General features: G+C 37.1%; 1 protein-coding gene across 14 annotated transcripts in view; it reads left to right on the forward strand.

The window, feature by feature from the left end:
- Positions 1 to 11953, forward strand: part of pla2g6 (phospholipase A2, group VI (cytosolic, calcium-independent)) — a 39461-nt gene extending 27508 nt beyond the window's left edge. For 5 of the 14 annotated variants that reach the window (XM_073936371.1, XM_073936374.1, XM_073936372.1 and 2 more), the window contains 6 exon segments: positions 3706 to 3842; positions 4005 to 4079; positions 4269 to 4423; positions 6793 to 6960; positions 7073 to 7146; positions 10530 to 11953. In XM_073936371.1, coding sequence (XP_073792472.1) covers positions 3706 to 3842; positions 4005 to 4079; positions 4269 to 4423; positions 6793 to 6960; positions 7073 to 7146; positions 10530 to 10674 — 754 coding nt within the window. In that variant the 3' untranslated portion in view covers positions 10675 to 11953. 14 annotated transcript variants of the gene reach the window in all.
- Positions 11954 to 14752: the final 2799 nt, after the last annotated feature.

A 14752-nucleotide genomic window follows, 5' to 3' on the forward strand; every position in this document is an offset into this window, starting at 1 on the left:
AATCATAAGGCTGGGCAGCAATGGCCTGTTGAAATTCACAAGAATTTAGTCTTAACCATAAAAATACCCCTGAATTAGCTAATCAGTAGCCACTGACCTCAGATAATTTCCTAACAAAGACCAAGTACATCCTAGCAATGCTCTACTGTTGCAAACTTCCATTACTAGTCATTAAAAATGTTAAAGCTGTACCTAGGAACACTACTCAAGAACCATGTGTGGACTTTTCAGCCATAACAAAGACACAGAACATTAAACCATAAGGCTGGTCAACTATAGCCTGTTGAAAATACTTTTTTCTGTCTTTTCCCCAAACAAATACCCCGGAACAAGTTAATTGGTGAACTCTTTGTGGCAGAGTCTTCTTCAGGCCATGCAGAAATGATCAGGGTTTTAGCTAAACTCTGCAGGAAAATAGCTGCATTTCCACTGTCGGGCCAGTGCGAGCCAAGGTTTTCATTGGGCTGGGCCAGTCGCCTTGGAGGTTGAGCAGTGAGGCCGAAATCATGTCGCCTTTCCACTGTTGGGCTAGTAGCTCAAAGCGCGTCACGCAAACCCCATCCCCAGAACGTCCCCCGAATCAAACGTCACACAACCCGCCCACTTTAGCGGAAATTAAGTAGATAAAGCAAGCCATCGCATCATCACGAAACATGTAAAATGTAGACCACTTAAACAAACAAATGACACATTACTGTACAGCCTTACATTATATGTCTATTACAAATGTATGTGCGTCCTCATTCATCATATTCATTTACTTGCCTATTGACTGTTGGCATCAAACATCGAGTGGTCTCGCCACTAATGGAGGGACCCAGCGCAGTGAGCGCACCCATCCATAATATAAAACCACAGAAATTCTCCGTCAATAACTCTGTAGAAAATGTGTTTTATTATATCCTCATTTAGATAGACACTGTCAAACATTCAGCCCAAATGCTTATGCTTATAGGCTATATGACACTTAATAGGTGATTGATTCCCCTTTATTTAAGGATGTTGCATATTATTCTGTGACCTTACGGAAAATGTTAAGTATTTCAGCACATAAGAGCAAGTAATAAAATATAGCCTATATTTTGTTACGCTCAGCAGATTTTCACTAATAAAGCTCTGTGTATGAAAAATTTCATTTTTACATTTTACCAAGTCATATAAAAACATGAACACTTGTTTGAGGACACAGAACACGTTTTGTATTTGCAGTTTTCCCCGATGTGTCTGTAAAGAGGCGCTGCGCAGGACTGGGTGACTGAAAAGATAGCCTAGTTTCATTCACTCAAAAAATGCTCTGTTTGCACGATTGATTAATTTCATCATATCCAAATACTTTATAAATAATATTTCAAACCTCCTCCGGTGTTTGTTTTATAAATATCAAAAATCTTTTTTTTTTTTCAGAGAGGCCTTTGTAAAATGAAAGTTATATGGCTTAAAAACAGTTTGTGTATTGTATATACCTACATTAATATAGCTAGCTTTTGTTTGTTTCATTGTTTTATCATATGCAATATTTGTAATTCTTTAAATTATTTCAATATAGCTTAGGCTATTTTATCAAGATATGACACAATTGTTTTAAGCCTACAAAAGTGGACATGAAATTTGTTACATTTTATGTCTTTCTGTTGTATTCATATTGTGTATTATCTCCAAAATAAGTTTAAAAAAAGAAAAAAGCAGCTCGCGGCATCAACAAAGCTGTGAAGGGAGCGCTCGATTGCTCGGTCTCTCACACTGATGACTTTTGAACTTTTAAACTTGACAAAAACTCTTGACAACCTTTACTGTCTGCTGTCTTTACTATGGTGTAAAGATTATTATGCATTATTGAAACATCAAGGAGAACGCAGCAAAGAAAGTCACCTTTAAATTAAAACTTTATTTTTGTTTGCCACAGCCTTACATTTAAAAGCGAAACATAAAGGTGATCATACGCAAAATACTCCAGACTATAAGGCTAGATGTTTTCTTAACCTTATTTATTTATTTGTTTATTTGTTGTTTATTTGTTTGGCGCATGTACTTGTATGCAATCAGAAAGCTAGTGTCCGCCTCTCCTTTCACTCTGCCTCGAAGCCCCAGTTGTCTCTCTTTGGCCCAAGGTATTCGGCGGGCCGAAAAAGGCCGGTCGCTGGCCCTGAGAAAGCCCCGATTTGGCCCAATTAGGCCCCGGAAGTGACAGTGTAAACGCGACTGGCCTTGGCTTGCCCTGGCTCACTCGCTTTAGGCGCGATAGTGGAAATGCGGCCAATGAATCTCAAGGCCCAGAGTTGCCCAGTGCAGACCTAAAAATAAAAAATAATTTCCTTACAAAGACAAGAGTAAACCCAGTCAACACCCTTCAGTACCTCCAAATAAATTCCCCAAAACATCTAATTAACATCTCTAAAAAAAAACAGCAACTGTCTAGTAAACAAAGTTTATTGATTCATTTTCTTCAAACATGCCTCCTAAATGCAAGGTCTGCCAGTATTTAGCAGTCATAAGAAGGCCCAAGCAGAAGATTATCCTAGAATCCCCCCAGCAATGTTCTCAAACTACCTAAACCTATCAACTAACCTTAATAAAATAATATTTACAAGCTATGCCCTATCGATGGCCCAATACACCCTAGCAATACTCTACTGTTGGAGTCATCCAGATCTTAATTTATACCCCTATATACCTGCCTAGCAAAATCCATTTATAGAGCTTAATCGACTTTTCAAAACACATAAGCAATGGCTTAGTGGGTCTCCTAACAAAGACCTAATTCATCCAGTCCATGCCCTTCTGTACCTCCAAATAAATTCCCAGAAATGTCCAATTAACATCTCTAAAAACCCAAGCAACTGTCTAGCAAACCATGTTTAGCATTTCGTTTTCTTCAAACATGCCTCCTAAATGCAAAGTCTGCCAGAATTTAGCAGCCATAAGAAGACCCTAGCAAAGACTTAAAGTAGATTTCTAAAGCCAGCTAACCTTAATAAAATAATATTTACAAGCTATGCCCTATCAATGGCCCAGTACACCAAAGCAATACTCTTCTATTGCAGTCATCCAGAACTTACTGTAAACCTCCATATACCTGCGTAGCAAAAACCAATTATAGAGCTTAATCGACCGTTCAAAACACATAAGCAATGCCTTAGTGGGTCTCCTAACAAAGACTGGGTCTCCTAACAAAGACACAGTATACCCAGTCAATCCCCTTCTGTACCTTCAAATACATTCCCAGAAATGTCCTATGAACATCTGTAAACACACAAGCAATTGTCTAGCTAGCCAAGTTTAGTGTTAAATTTTCTTCAAACTTGCCTCCTAAGTGCAAAGTCTGCCAGTATTTACAAGCAATAAGAAGACCCTAGCAAAGACCTACAGTAGATTTCTAAAACCAGCTAACCTTAATACAATAATATTTACAAGCTATGGCCCATCAATGGCCCAGTACACCCTCGCAATATTCTAATGTTGCAGTCATCCAGAACTTACTGTGAACCCCCATATACCTGCCTAGCAAAAAACAATTCTAGAGCTTAATCGAAAATTCAGAAAGTGTAAGCAATGCTTTAGTGACAACTCCCAACAGCCAATAAATTCCCTAATTACACATCTGAACTCCTTAAGATGTAGCAGTGACTTTTGCATTGTCAATCACCACACATATTCTTCAGAAAGAGGCTTGTTTTTAACTCACCTCCCATCTGTTTTTCTGTTTAGAGTAATGGTGACTAGCGTTCTTGCAGACAGACACCCTGGAGAACTGCATCTGTTTCGCAATTACGACCCGCCGGCCCTTCAGAGAGACCCTCCATACAAGTCTACGGCCACATTCCAGCCTCTTACTGTGCCACAAGGTAAATCTCTTTTGATTCTTGGGATGAAGCTGTTGTAATTATCTTTGTGGCACTGAAAAGCAAACTCATGTTCTTCCTCCCGTACTTTATATGAGCATTTTGATACGCTCCTGGATTCTCAGTTATCAAATGCTGCGTGAAGCTTCATTGTCGCTGTTGCAGGGTGGGAGGATGAAGATCTTTTGCTAGTAGGATATACTCGACCTCCCAGAAAGCGTAGGAAGGTGACTGATGAAGGTGTGTGTGAAAGAGAAAATGTGTATGTGGAATGAAAAGGTCACAGTATGCAAGTGTCCTGGTGTTCACATTGAGCAATCATACCTCATGTTGGATCTAATCGGTCGTTTAGTTTGCTGGAGGCTAATCATCTTTTGCCCTTTTAGGTCTATATTGGGCTCCTGCTCATTCGCATTGTGTTTCTTTCAGAGCAATTAGTTTGGCGTGCTGCTCGCTCCAGTGGAGCTGCTCCCACGTATTTTCGACCAATGGGCCGTTTTCTGGATGGAGGGCTGTTGGCTAATAACCCAACGCTAGATGCCATGACAGAAATACACCAGTTCAACAAAGCCCTGAAGGCACAGGTCTGATTACACCAGTTCTGTCACAAGAATTACCTGTTCAAGGCTATGTTTACATGACAGCAATGCAGTCAAAGTTTTATATCTTGCATTTTTAAAAATGTTTTACTCCTATTTGAAAATGTTTTCAAAACAATTCATGTTTACACATATTCTTGAAAAACTGCCAAAAACTTTGTTACATATGCCAAGCCAGGGGATGGCGCTGTCACCTTTTTAGTAAACGGTTTCTGTAGAGAAGTGATGATTAGACACGTCTAATCTCAGTTGTAAGAACAACACAAAATAGCTTGACTTCTAGTTGATAATTTGGGAAAAGTGGCAGAAGGTAGATTTTCCAATGAATCATCTGTTGAACTGCATCCCAATCATCACCTGCATGAACCCAAGATTCTCACTGAAACAGTCAAGTTTGGTGAAGGAAAAATGATGGTTTGAGGTTCAGTATGGGGCATGCGAGAGATCTGCAGAGTGGATGGCAATATCAACAGCCTGAATCAAGACATATAAAGACATTTGTCCTGCTCATTATATTACAAGCCACAGGAGAAGGCAAATTCTTCAGCAGGATAGTTCTCCTTCTCATACTTCAGCCTCCACATCAAAGTTCCTGAAAGCAAAGAAGATCAAGGTGCTCCAGGATTGGCCAGCCCAGTCATCAGACATGAACATTATTGAGCATGTCTGGGGTAAGATGAAGGAAGAGGCATTGAAGATGAACCCAAATAATCTTGATGAACTCTGGAAGACCTGCAAGAAAGCTTTATTTGCCATTCCAGATGACTTTATTAATAAGTTATTTGAGTCATTGCAAAGATGTATGGATGCAGTCCTTCAAGCTCATGGGAGTCATGCACAATATTGATTCTTTTTTTACTGCACCATGACTTTATATGTTATATTCTATACTGTACATCATTTCTATTAAGTCACACGACTTGGGTCTAAACAAAGTCAGACCTTACTGTCCTAATTAAATATCAAAAAATCAAGGCATGATCAAATTTTATTTAGCTAAAATAAGTGTAATCTAGAGGCCTTTGCCTTTTATATAAGCCACTTCTGATAGCAAATGATCAACTAGAAGTCAAGTTATTATTTGTTGTTCATAAAACTTGGATAGGTGACAAGACTTTTGTCAGGTAATGTAGTGACGTAAATCTACACTTTGCTGAAAAAAATTCTACTTTGAAATCTTGTTTTCAAAGTTATGAATTTGCAGCCCCCAAAATGTAATTTTTGTGTAAACAAACGCACAAAATTGTTGAGTAAATGGGCCCCAAATCTTCCTTTAAGCTTTAAATATTTATTAAAGGGTAAATGGGGTATTTTGATTTGAATGGCTTAATATAACATAAATGTCTCCTAATGAAATATGATGGAGGATTTATCCCTAGGTCCCTCATATTCCTAGGTCACCACAACCTCTAATTAGTGTTGGCAGTGGAAACTCAAGCCTTACTAGGGTGACCCATACTGAACTGTACTGTACTGTACTAAACTGTCTTTACTTCTCAGTGGTAATGAGGCACTAGTGAATTTACACAACCAACTTGAACCCAAACAGAGTGTGCGGAGGGAACTTTTTGTCCTTGCGCTAAACAAAATTTCACAAAACGGCTTCAGTTTTTGTGTGTTCCTTTCAATACTAAAATATGTGCTAACATTTCAAAACAGAGTTTTGATAACTTTCCCATTTAAAGCGTGACTCTTCTGTAGTTACGTTGTTTACTAAGGCCAACAGAAAGTGATAAGTTTAATGATCAAGGAACTTTACTGCTGTACCATGGCTGCAGCAGGCACATTGATATATTGCAGCACCTGAAAACAGACTCCAGCTAGGTAGCTAGGTAATAGCGCCTACAGTGGCCATGGTACGGCAGCAAAGTCTCTTGATTATTATTAGAATACATGATGCAACTACAGAAAATTCAAGCTTTAGATAGGAAAATATTTTTAAAATTGTCTAATCTGATTCAATGATTTATGCTAAGCTAAGCTAAAAACGCTTCTGCCTGACTGGGAGATCGACTGAATGGATTAAAAAATGGTAAAACTCAACTGTTTAATCCTAGGTGACTAGTAGATGAAACTATTTCCAAAAAGAGTTTTCTTTTATGATGTAGCACAAATTTTTCTGAGTTGAGGAGTTGGGTTAGGTTAGGTTAGGTCAGGTTGAGTTGAGTTATATTTATGCTTTATGGTCCTTTTTAGGAAATCTGTCTTGGACTCAAACAGCACATTGTCTCAATACACAACAAAAAAAAAAGGAAAAAAATCTGTCTCAGCCCATAGATGTCAAGTGTATGTCATTAAGTAGTGCTTTAAATGTATTGCCATTAAAGGCCTGCCTCCTTTTCTGGCTCCATCAGGGTCGTGATGAAGATGTAACCCGGTTAGGGGTGGTGGTCTCACTGGGCACCGGTAAACCTCCTCAGGTGGCGGTGAACTCGGTGGACGTTTTTAGGCCTTCCAATCCAATAGAGCTGGCCAAGACCTTTGTTGGAGTCAAAGAACTGGGCAAGATGCTTGTGGATTGTGTGAGTTTACAAATACAAGCCTCATAAGACTTCACATTTAAAATAAGTGAAAAAGTATCGCCACTTTTTGGTGTTGTTTATGATGATGGGTTGTTTTTGTTTGTGACGTCAGTGTACAGACTCAGATGGTTGTGCAGTGGACCGGGCCCGAGCGTGGTGTGAGATGGCTGATATAAACTATCACAGGTCAGTTGTGAAGGACTGATTCACCCTCATTCACATAACCCTGCTTTAAGAATTACTGTACTGTTGAATGTTTCTCATTCATTTTCTTTCTTTAATTTTATTTTCTCTTTTCTTCCACTCATTATTCCTTTTAAATTTGTCCTCCTTCTCAAATTTTCTTTCTTTTTTTATTTTTCTTCCTTATTCTTTTTCTTTCTTTCTTTCTTTCTTTCTTTCTTTCTTTCTTTTCATTTTATCCTTCCTTTTAATCTACTTTCTCTTTTACAATTTATTTTTTTCTACCTAGATTTCATTACTTTTTTCTTCCTACCTGTCATTCCCATCCTTACTTTCTTTTTAATTGTATTCCCACTTTTATTCCTTTGTTTTCTCCTGATTTTTATTTGTATTTCTTACCTTTCAATTTCTTCATTCTTTTCTTTGTTTCTTCCTTCTTTATATAATTAATTTTGTCATTTTATTCTTCAATTGTTTTTTTTCTTTTTCTTTTTTCTTTATTCTTTATTCCTTCTTTATTTCTTTGTCTTTCTTTTTTCAATTCAATTCAATTCAGCTTTATTTGTATAGCGCTTTTACAATGTAGATTGTGTCAAAGCAGCTTCACATAAATGGTCATAGTAACTGGAACAGTGTGGTTCAGGTTTTAGTGTTTAAGTTCAGTTCAGTTCAGTTTAGCTCAGTTCAGTGTGATTTAATCATTACTGAGAGTTCAAACACTGAAGAGCAAATTCATAGATGCGTAGCTCTACCAATCCTGAACCATGCGAGGCAGTGGCGACAGCGGAGAGGGGAAAAAAACTTCATCTGATGGGAGTGAAGAAAAATATACCTTGAGAGAACCAGACTCAGCTAGGCACGACCATTTTAATTTCTCCGCTGGCCAAAAGTCTTGTGCAGAGCTTCATTCGCCGTGGTTGAGGCTGGAAGATGGCCTCAGCGAAGACTCGTCTGTCCCTGGAGCGTTGCTGGAATCAGACTCATGTTCTCCACTCCCCACGACCATCAGCGCAGCAGCAGCTCAGGATATGGCCTGGTCCCGGATATGGAATCCTTGGGATCATCTCGTCGCTGGTCTTGGATCCAATCAGTGACTCCGCATAATCTGAGGACCTCGGGATGAGTATCCCCAGGTGAAAATAGAGAATAAAGAAAATAATTAGCGTAGCTGCTGTTCATAGTGTATATAAACAAGATGCAGAAGCCTGTGTGGAACCCGCTAGGTGATGCATTGAGTGTATGCTTTACTAAACAGATAGGTCTTTAATCTAGTTTTGAACTGGGAGAGTGTGTCTGAGCCTCGGATGTTATCAGGAAGGCTATTCCAGAGTGTAGGAGCCATGAAAGAGAAGGCTCGACCTCCTTTACTTGATTTTGCTATTCTAGGTAGTACCAGAAGCCCTGAGTTTTGAGATCTTAAAGAGCGAGTTGGTTTGTAGCGAGACAGAAGGTTGGTTAGATAAACAGGAGCTAGATTATTTAGGGCTTTATAGGTGAGAAGTAATATTTTAAATTTAATACGAAACTTAACAGGCAGCCAGTGTAAGGAGGATAAAATTGGGGTGATATGATCATATTTTCTAGACCTGGTAAGAACTCTGGCAGCTGCATTTTGTACTAATTGAAGTTTGTTAATAGAGGATGCTGGGCAGCCAGCAAATAGATCCTAAATCCTTCACCTTTCATTTCTTTTTATATCTTATCCTTTTAAATGTATCTTCCCTTTTCCTTTTTTTCACATCTTTCATTTTTTTCTTTCTTCCTTATATTTTATTCACTCATTTATTCCTTTCTTTACTTTTCTCCGTCTTTTCATCTGCCTTTCATTTCCTTTATTCTGTCAGTCCATCCTTTTACTATTAATGTTCATCCATACGTTACTACTTCCATACATTTTCTTTCAAGAGTTCCCACTTAGATATGCTTGGCATTTAAAGCAGGTTTGGCATGCTGTCCCGGGAGAGAACCCTGAGCTCGGAGATATTTGAGCCCAGGGCTCCCGCCTGGTCAATAAGCATATCAGGGGATCCGAGATCAAGTAGGTCTCGATAGCTCCCCCTTTAGAAAAAAGGGGGGGAAAGGAGGAGATAGGGTGGAAGGGGGGGGGATTCTTCAAACGAAGATAGAGTGAGCTAAGATCGCTCTGATTGGATTGTTACTGATTACGGATGATTGGCCAGCAGTGCTCAATCATATCACGTGCTCCTCTCGAAATTAGTTTATAAAACTTCACTTATTCTTCTTCCCTATTTCCTTCCTTTTTCTGTATGACTTCCTTTATTTCTTCCCTCATTCTTTTTCTTTTCCATCCTTCCTGTCTTAATTATTTGTCCTTCCTTTCCCTTTATTCCATTTTTTTGTTTTTTCCTGTCCTTTCCTCATTTCCTTCCAACATTTCATTTCCATTGTTCTTCCTTCCATTTACTTTACTTTCCCTCCTGTAATTACCATATATTTCTTTTTTCTCTTGTTGTCCTTTTTAATTTATTGTCTTTTTCCAGTTTTCTTTTCCTTCACCTTTCATTTCTTTTTTCTTCCTTCCTTTCTTTCTTTAGTCCTTCCCTTTTACTTTTAATGTCCACCCATATGATATTTCTTCCTTCCACTCTTTAGCCTTCTTTCTTATTTCTTTTGTTACCCTCTTTCTTTCAGCCTCATTCTCTTTAATTTCCATCCATCCTTTTTTTAGTTTTTGTCCTTCTTAACTTTCCCTCCATTCCATAATTTTTTCCTGTCCTTTTTTCATTTCCTTCCAACATTTCATTTCCATTGCTCTTCCTTCCGTTGTTCTCCCTTCATTACCTTCCCTTCTTAAATGACCCACCCTTTCTTTCTTTCTTTCTTTCTTTCTTTCTTTCTTTCTTTCTTTCTTTCTTTCTTTCTTTCTTTTTTTCTTTCTTTTTTCGTTCTTTTATTTTGCCCTTTTAAATTTAGTTTCCATCCTTCCTTCACATCTTTCATTACTTTTTTTCTTCCTTGCAAACATTCTCTACCTTATTTTCTGTCTTTCTTTCTTTTTATTTCCTCATTCATTACTTTCTTTACTTCTCTTCATCTTTTCATTTGTCCTTTATTTCTTTATTTCACTCCTTTCTTTTATTTGTGTCCTTCCTTCCTTTTTCTCAGTTTCATTACTCCTTTTTCCTGCCCGTCACTCATTTCCTTCCAAAATTTAATTTCCATTCTTCTTCCTTCCATTGACTTCCTTTACCATTACCTTCCTTCTGTTTTTACTGTGTCTTTCTTTTTTTCTGTCCTTCATACTTTCCATTTCAATTAACTTCTTTCATTTGCACCTTTCAATCAATTGATTCTCTCCTTTTGATTACTTCTACCGTTGACTCGCTTTCATTCTCACGTCGTCTTCTTTTTTTCCTGTGTGTCAGGTTGAGTCCTCAGCTGTCGCAGGAAGTGATGCTGGATGAGGTCAGCGACGCTGTGTTAGTTGACATGCTGTGGGAGACTCAAATGTACCTCTACGAGCACAGAGATGTCATACAAACCCTCTGCCAGCAGCTCCTGCAGCTCTGACATCAGCCATGAAGGTCTAATAAGCAGGAATCTAACACAAACACCGATTCTGTTTACACTCAGTGCGTCTACGTTGTTTTTGTGGCGTTTCATTAATTTTAAAGCAGAATATTTATGAAAGAAGAGAATTATGACACTTTTTTCCTAATATGATTTGTATGTCCGATTCTGAATTGGACCAAGGTTAATGTTTGACACGTGAAGGATTCAGAGCGTCATCTTATATGAACTACCACAATACATACATTTAAATATTGCATTACATTTTATTACATAATTTAGCATATATTGGCATATATTTTATGCTAAATTTCTCTAATAATACGTTCAATGTCTGCCATTAGCTTTAATCAGGGTGACGTGTTCATAAAATATGTTTTTACTCATTATTTGTCAGCCTACACATCACTTTTGTTCATTTTATCTGACATTTATTGATAAACTGACCTGGAAATTGCGATTGTAACCACTGTGATTTGCATAATAATAAGAAATTGCTTGCGTTTATCATTAATTATGCAAATATTTGAACATTTTCTTGATGACATCTCTGTCTGCTATTTCTATGTCTTTTGATGTCAATTTGAAGCAAAAACCTTGCTTTTTTCTGTCATGAATGAAAGATAAACAAAAAAGGTAACTTTGTGTTATTTTTAATCTCACAAATTAGACGATTCTTCTCAAAATTACAACAAAATTAAATAAAAAAAAAGTAAATTATTAGTATTATTAAAATTAAGAATTAAGCGACTACCTATAAGCTTGGAACTGCAAAATAAATGTTGGATTTTATGAATAGAGTAAGATGTTTAGGACCCAGATTTTATAGATATAATATCAGAATTGTGAGATTAAAATATTAGGATTCAAATGTTTTGATTTATTCATTAATCTTTTTTTAATTTTTTCGTTGTAGCCTTGCATACTTGAATATTTTAATACTGCAGCTGTAGCATGTATATGAAAGTTACTCAGATATTATAGAATATACTGATGTTTTTAACAACATGTATCTGGTCTAACTTGAATACCTCTTTTATTGCTCATTAGCCTTGCTGTATTTTTGTTTGGTTTATTGACTAACATATTTATCATTTATTTGTCTACAAAAATATCTTCTCACGTGGTAATAACTTGACACTGGAAGTTTTTCTGAGACCAAAGTAAGCATTTATTCACTTTATTCCTATAATGACCTGCTGTTGTGGCACTGATTTGAAAGTGATGTAAATCCTGAAATATTATTAATTATAATAATAAAAAAAGATGATTATTGAAACTTTTTTTTGCATCTACATTTTATCGAACATGCCTGATTTGTTTTTAAATGATAATTTAGCACTTCCACTACAAATGAACTAAAACAATCATTTAAAACAATAAGGTTATGCTATGAATACATTATATTACATACTCTCAAAAATTCGTTTTTTTAGGGACAACTTAATTGTTTTATGTTTAATGCACTTACATTTGTAAAAACTAATGAGTTAACTTAATTATTTCATGATGTCCCAACACAAGTTAATTTTGTGCAACCCAGCATTTCTTTGCAGTGTAAAAGGTACATTTTGTTTTGGGTAATTTTACTCATCAAGATTCTAAATAATCAGCTACTTAACCATACTTTAATCATGTTATTTTTAGTAAAAGAGTGAATATACAAATAATAACCAGTCTACCAAAAAAAAAATAAAAATAAAAATAAAAAACATTGTTTCTACATTTTTACTATAATACATTTAAAAAAAAAAAAAACACAAATTTAATAAGGGGAAGGATTGTCTTAAGGTTTTGAGTTTATTCATGTTCTGTTGAAAGTAGGGCTCAAAAAGGCCAAATTAGCACAATTTCCTTAAAACAAACAAAATAAATTAACAAATTAATATTGATTATTTTATCATGTTTTTTTAAGAATTTTGTTTTTGACTCAGTTGTGAAAACAAAACAGTATTTATTTTTACATACCTTAATATTGACTAACTAGATATCTTGTTTAAATATTTGGATTAGAAACAAGACAATAACTCTACAGTTTGCAGTGTAGTCCTAAAGTTATTCTTGATACAGATCTGGAAAGTATTCATAGAGCTTCACTTTTTTCACAATTCTTTTGTGGCTTATTTTAAATCTCATTAAATACATTTATTTCCTCAACATTCTACACACAAAACCACATAATGACAACGTGAAAAAAAGAGTTTTTGAAATTGTTGCAAATGAATTAAAAATTAAAAACCTGAACAATCACATGTACATAAGTATTTACAGCCTTTGCTCAACACTTTGTTGATGCACCTTTGGCAGCAATTACAGCCTCAAGTCATGTTGAATATGATGCCACAATCTTGGCACACATGTCTTTGGGAATTTTTGCCCATTCCTCTTTGCAGTACCTCTCAAGCTCTTATCAGGTTGGATGGGAAGCGACAGTGTACAGCCATTTTCAGATCTTTCCAGAGATGTTCAATAGGATTTAGGTCTGGGCTCTGGCTGGGCCACTCAAGGACATTCCTCGAGGTGTTGTGAAGCCACTCCATTAATATTTTGGTGGTGTACTTTCGGTCTTTGTCCTGCTGGAGTATGAACCGTCGCCCCAGTCTGAGGTCAAGAGCACTCTGAAGCAGGTTTTCATTCAGGATGTCTCTGTATTCATTCATCTTTCCCTCTATCCTGACTAGTCTTTCAGTTCCTGCTGCTGAAAAACCTCCCCACAGCATGATGTTGCCACCACTATAGGGATGGTATTAGCCTGGTGATGAGCGGTGCCTGGTTTTCTCCAAATGTAACGCCTGGCATTCACTCCTAAGAGTTCAATTTTAGTCTCATCAGACCAGATAATTTAGTTTCTTATGATCTGAGAGTCCTCCAGATGCCTCCAGATTCCAGGTGGGGATTGGCTTCTGTCTGGCTACTCTACCATACAGGCCTGATTGGTGAATTGCTGCACAGATGGTTGTCCTCCTGTAAGGTTCTTCTCTCTCCACAGAAGAACGCTGGAGGTCAGACTAAGTGACCATCGGGTTATTGATCACCTCCCTAAGACCCTTCTCCCCGATCACTCAGCTTAGATGGCCGGACAGCTCTAGGAAAAGTCCTGGTGGTTCCAAACAGCTTATACTTATGAATGATGGTGGCCACTGTGCTCATTGGAACTGTCAGAGCAGCAGAATTTTTTTCTGTAACATTCCCCAGTCTTGTGTATTGAGACAATCCTGTCTCGGAGGTCTACAGACAATTCCTTTGTCTTCATGCTTGGTTTGTGCTTTGACATGCACTGTCAACCCATGGGCCTTGTATAGACACGTGTATGTCTTTTCAAATCATGTCTAATCGACTGAATTTACCACAGGTGAACTCCAATTATGCTGCTGAAACATCTCAGGAAGGATCAGTGGAAACAGAATGTACCTGACCTTATTTAGAGCTTCACGGCAAAGGCTGTGAATACTTATGTACATGTGATTTTTCAGGTTTTATATTTTTAATAAATTTGCAATAATTTCAATGTTCTATTTTTTTACATTATGGGGTATTGTGTGTAGAATTTGGAAAAAAAACTGAACAAAATTAGATACACTTTCAGATTCCTGGCAGTTGGTATTAATCAGTTGGTTTTGCTTCCACATTTTTGTTATGAGATCAGATATATTTCTCCACTTTTATGTTTTATGTTAGAAAATATCCACCATGTGAGATAAAAATTTAGCTTGAATAACAGTACAAGTAAACCTTATTTTGTAATAGCATTTTGAGATTTTCTAAAACATATTAAGTTCGTGAAACTCTTAAAGCAAACCCGTTTGCCATCAGGGGGTTAATTTATGTCTCCTGAAGTGGATCAGTCTGTTTTTGTAACCAATATATTTTCTATTTAATCTATTGGAAACGCAAATCGCTGACAATATCAGTCGCACAAAATGTGCATTCGGCCATCACTGCAGTTTATGATTTAAATATAAACAAAAACACATTAGCCGCATTTCCACTATCGGGCCAGTGCAAGCCAGGGCTTTTATCGAGCCAGGCCGGGCCAATCGCCCGGGAGGTTGAGCAGTGAGGCCGAAATCATGTCGCG

Source organism: Danio rerio, chromosome 22 (genome assembly GCF_049306965.1).
Source record: "Danio rerio strain Tuebingen ecotype United States chromosome 22, GRCz12tu, whole genome shotgun sequence".
Classification (NCBI taxonomy): Eukaryota; Metazoa; Chordata; class Actinopteri; order Cypriniformes; family Danionidae; genus Danio; species Danio rerio.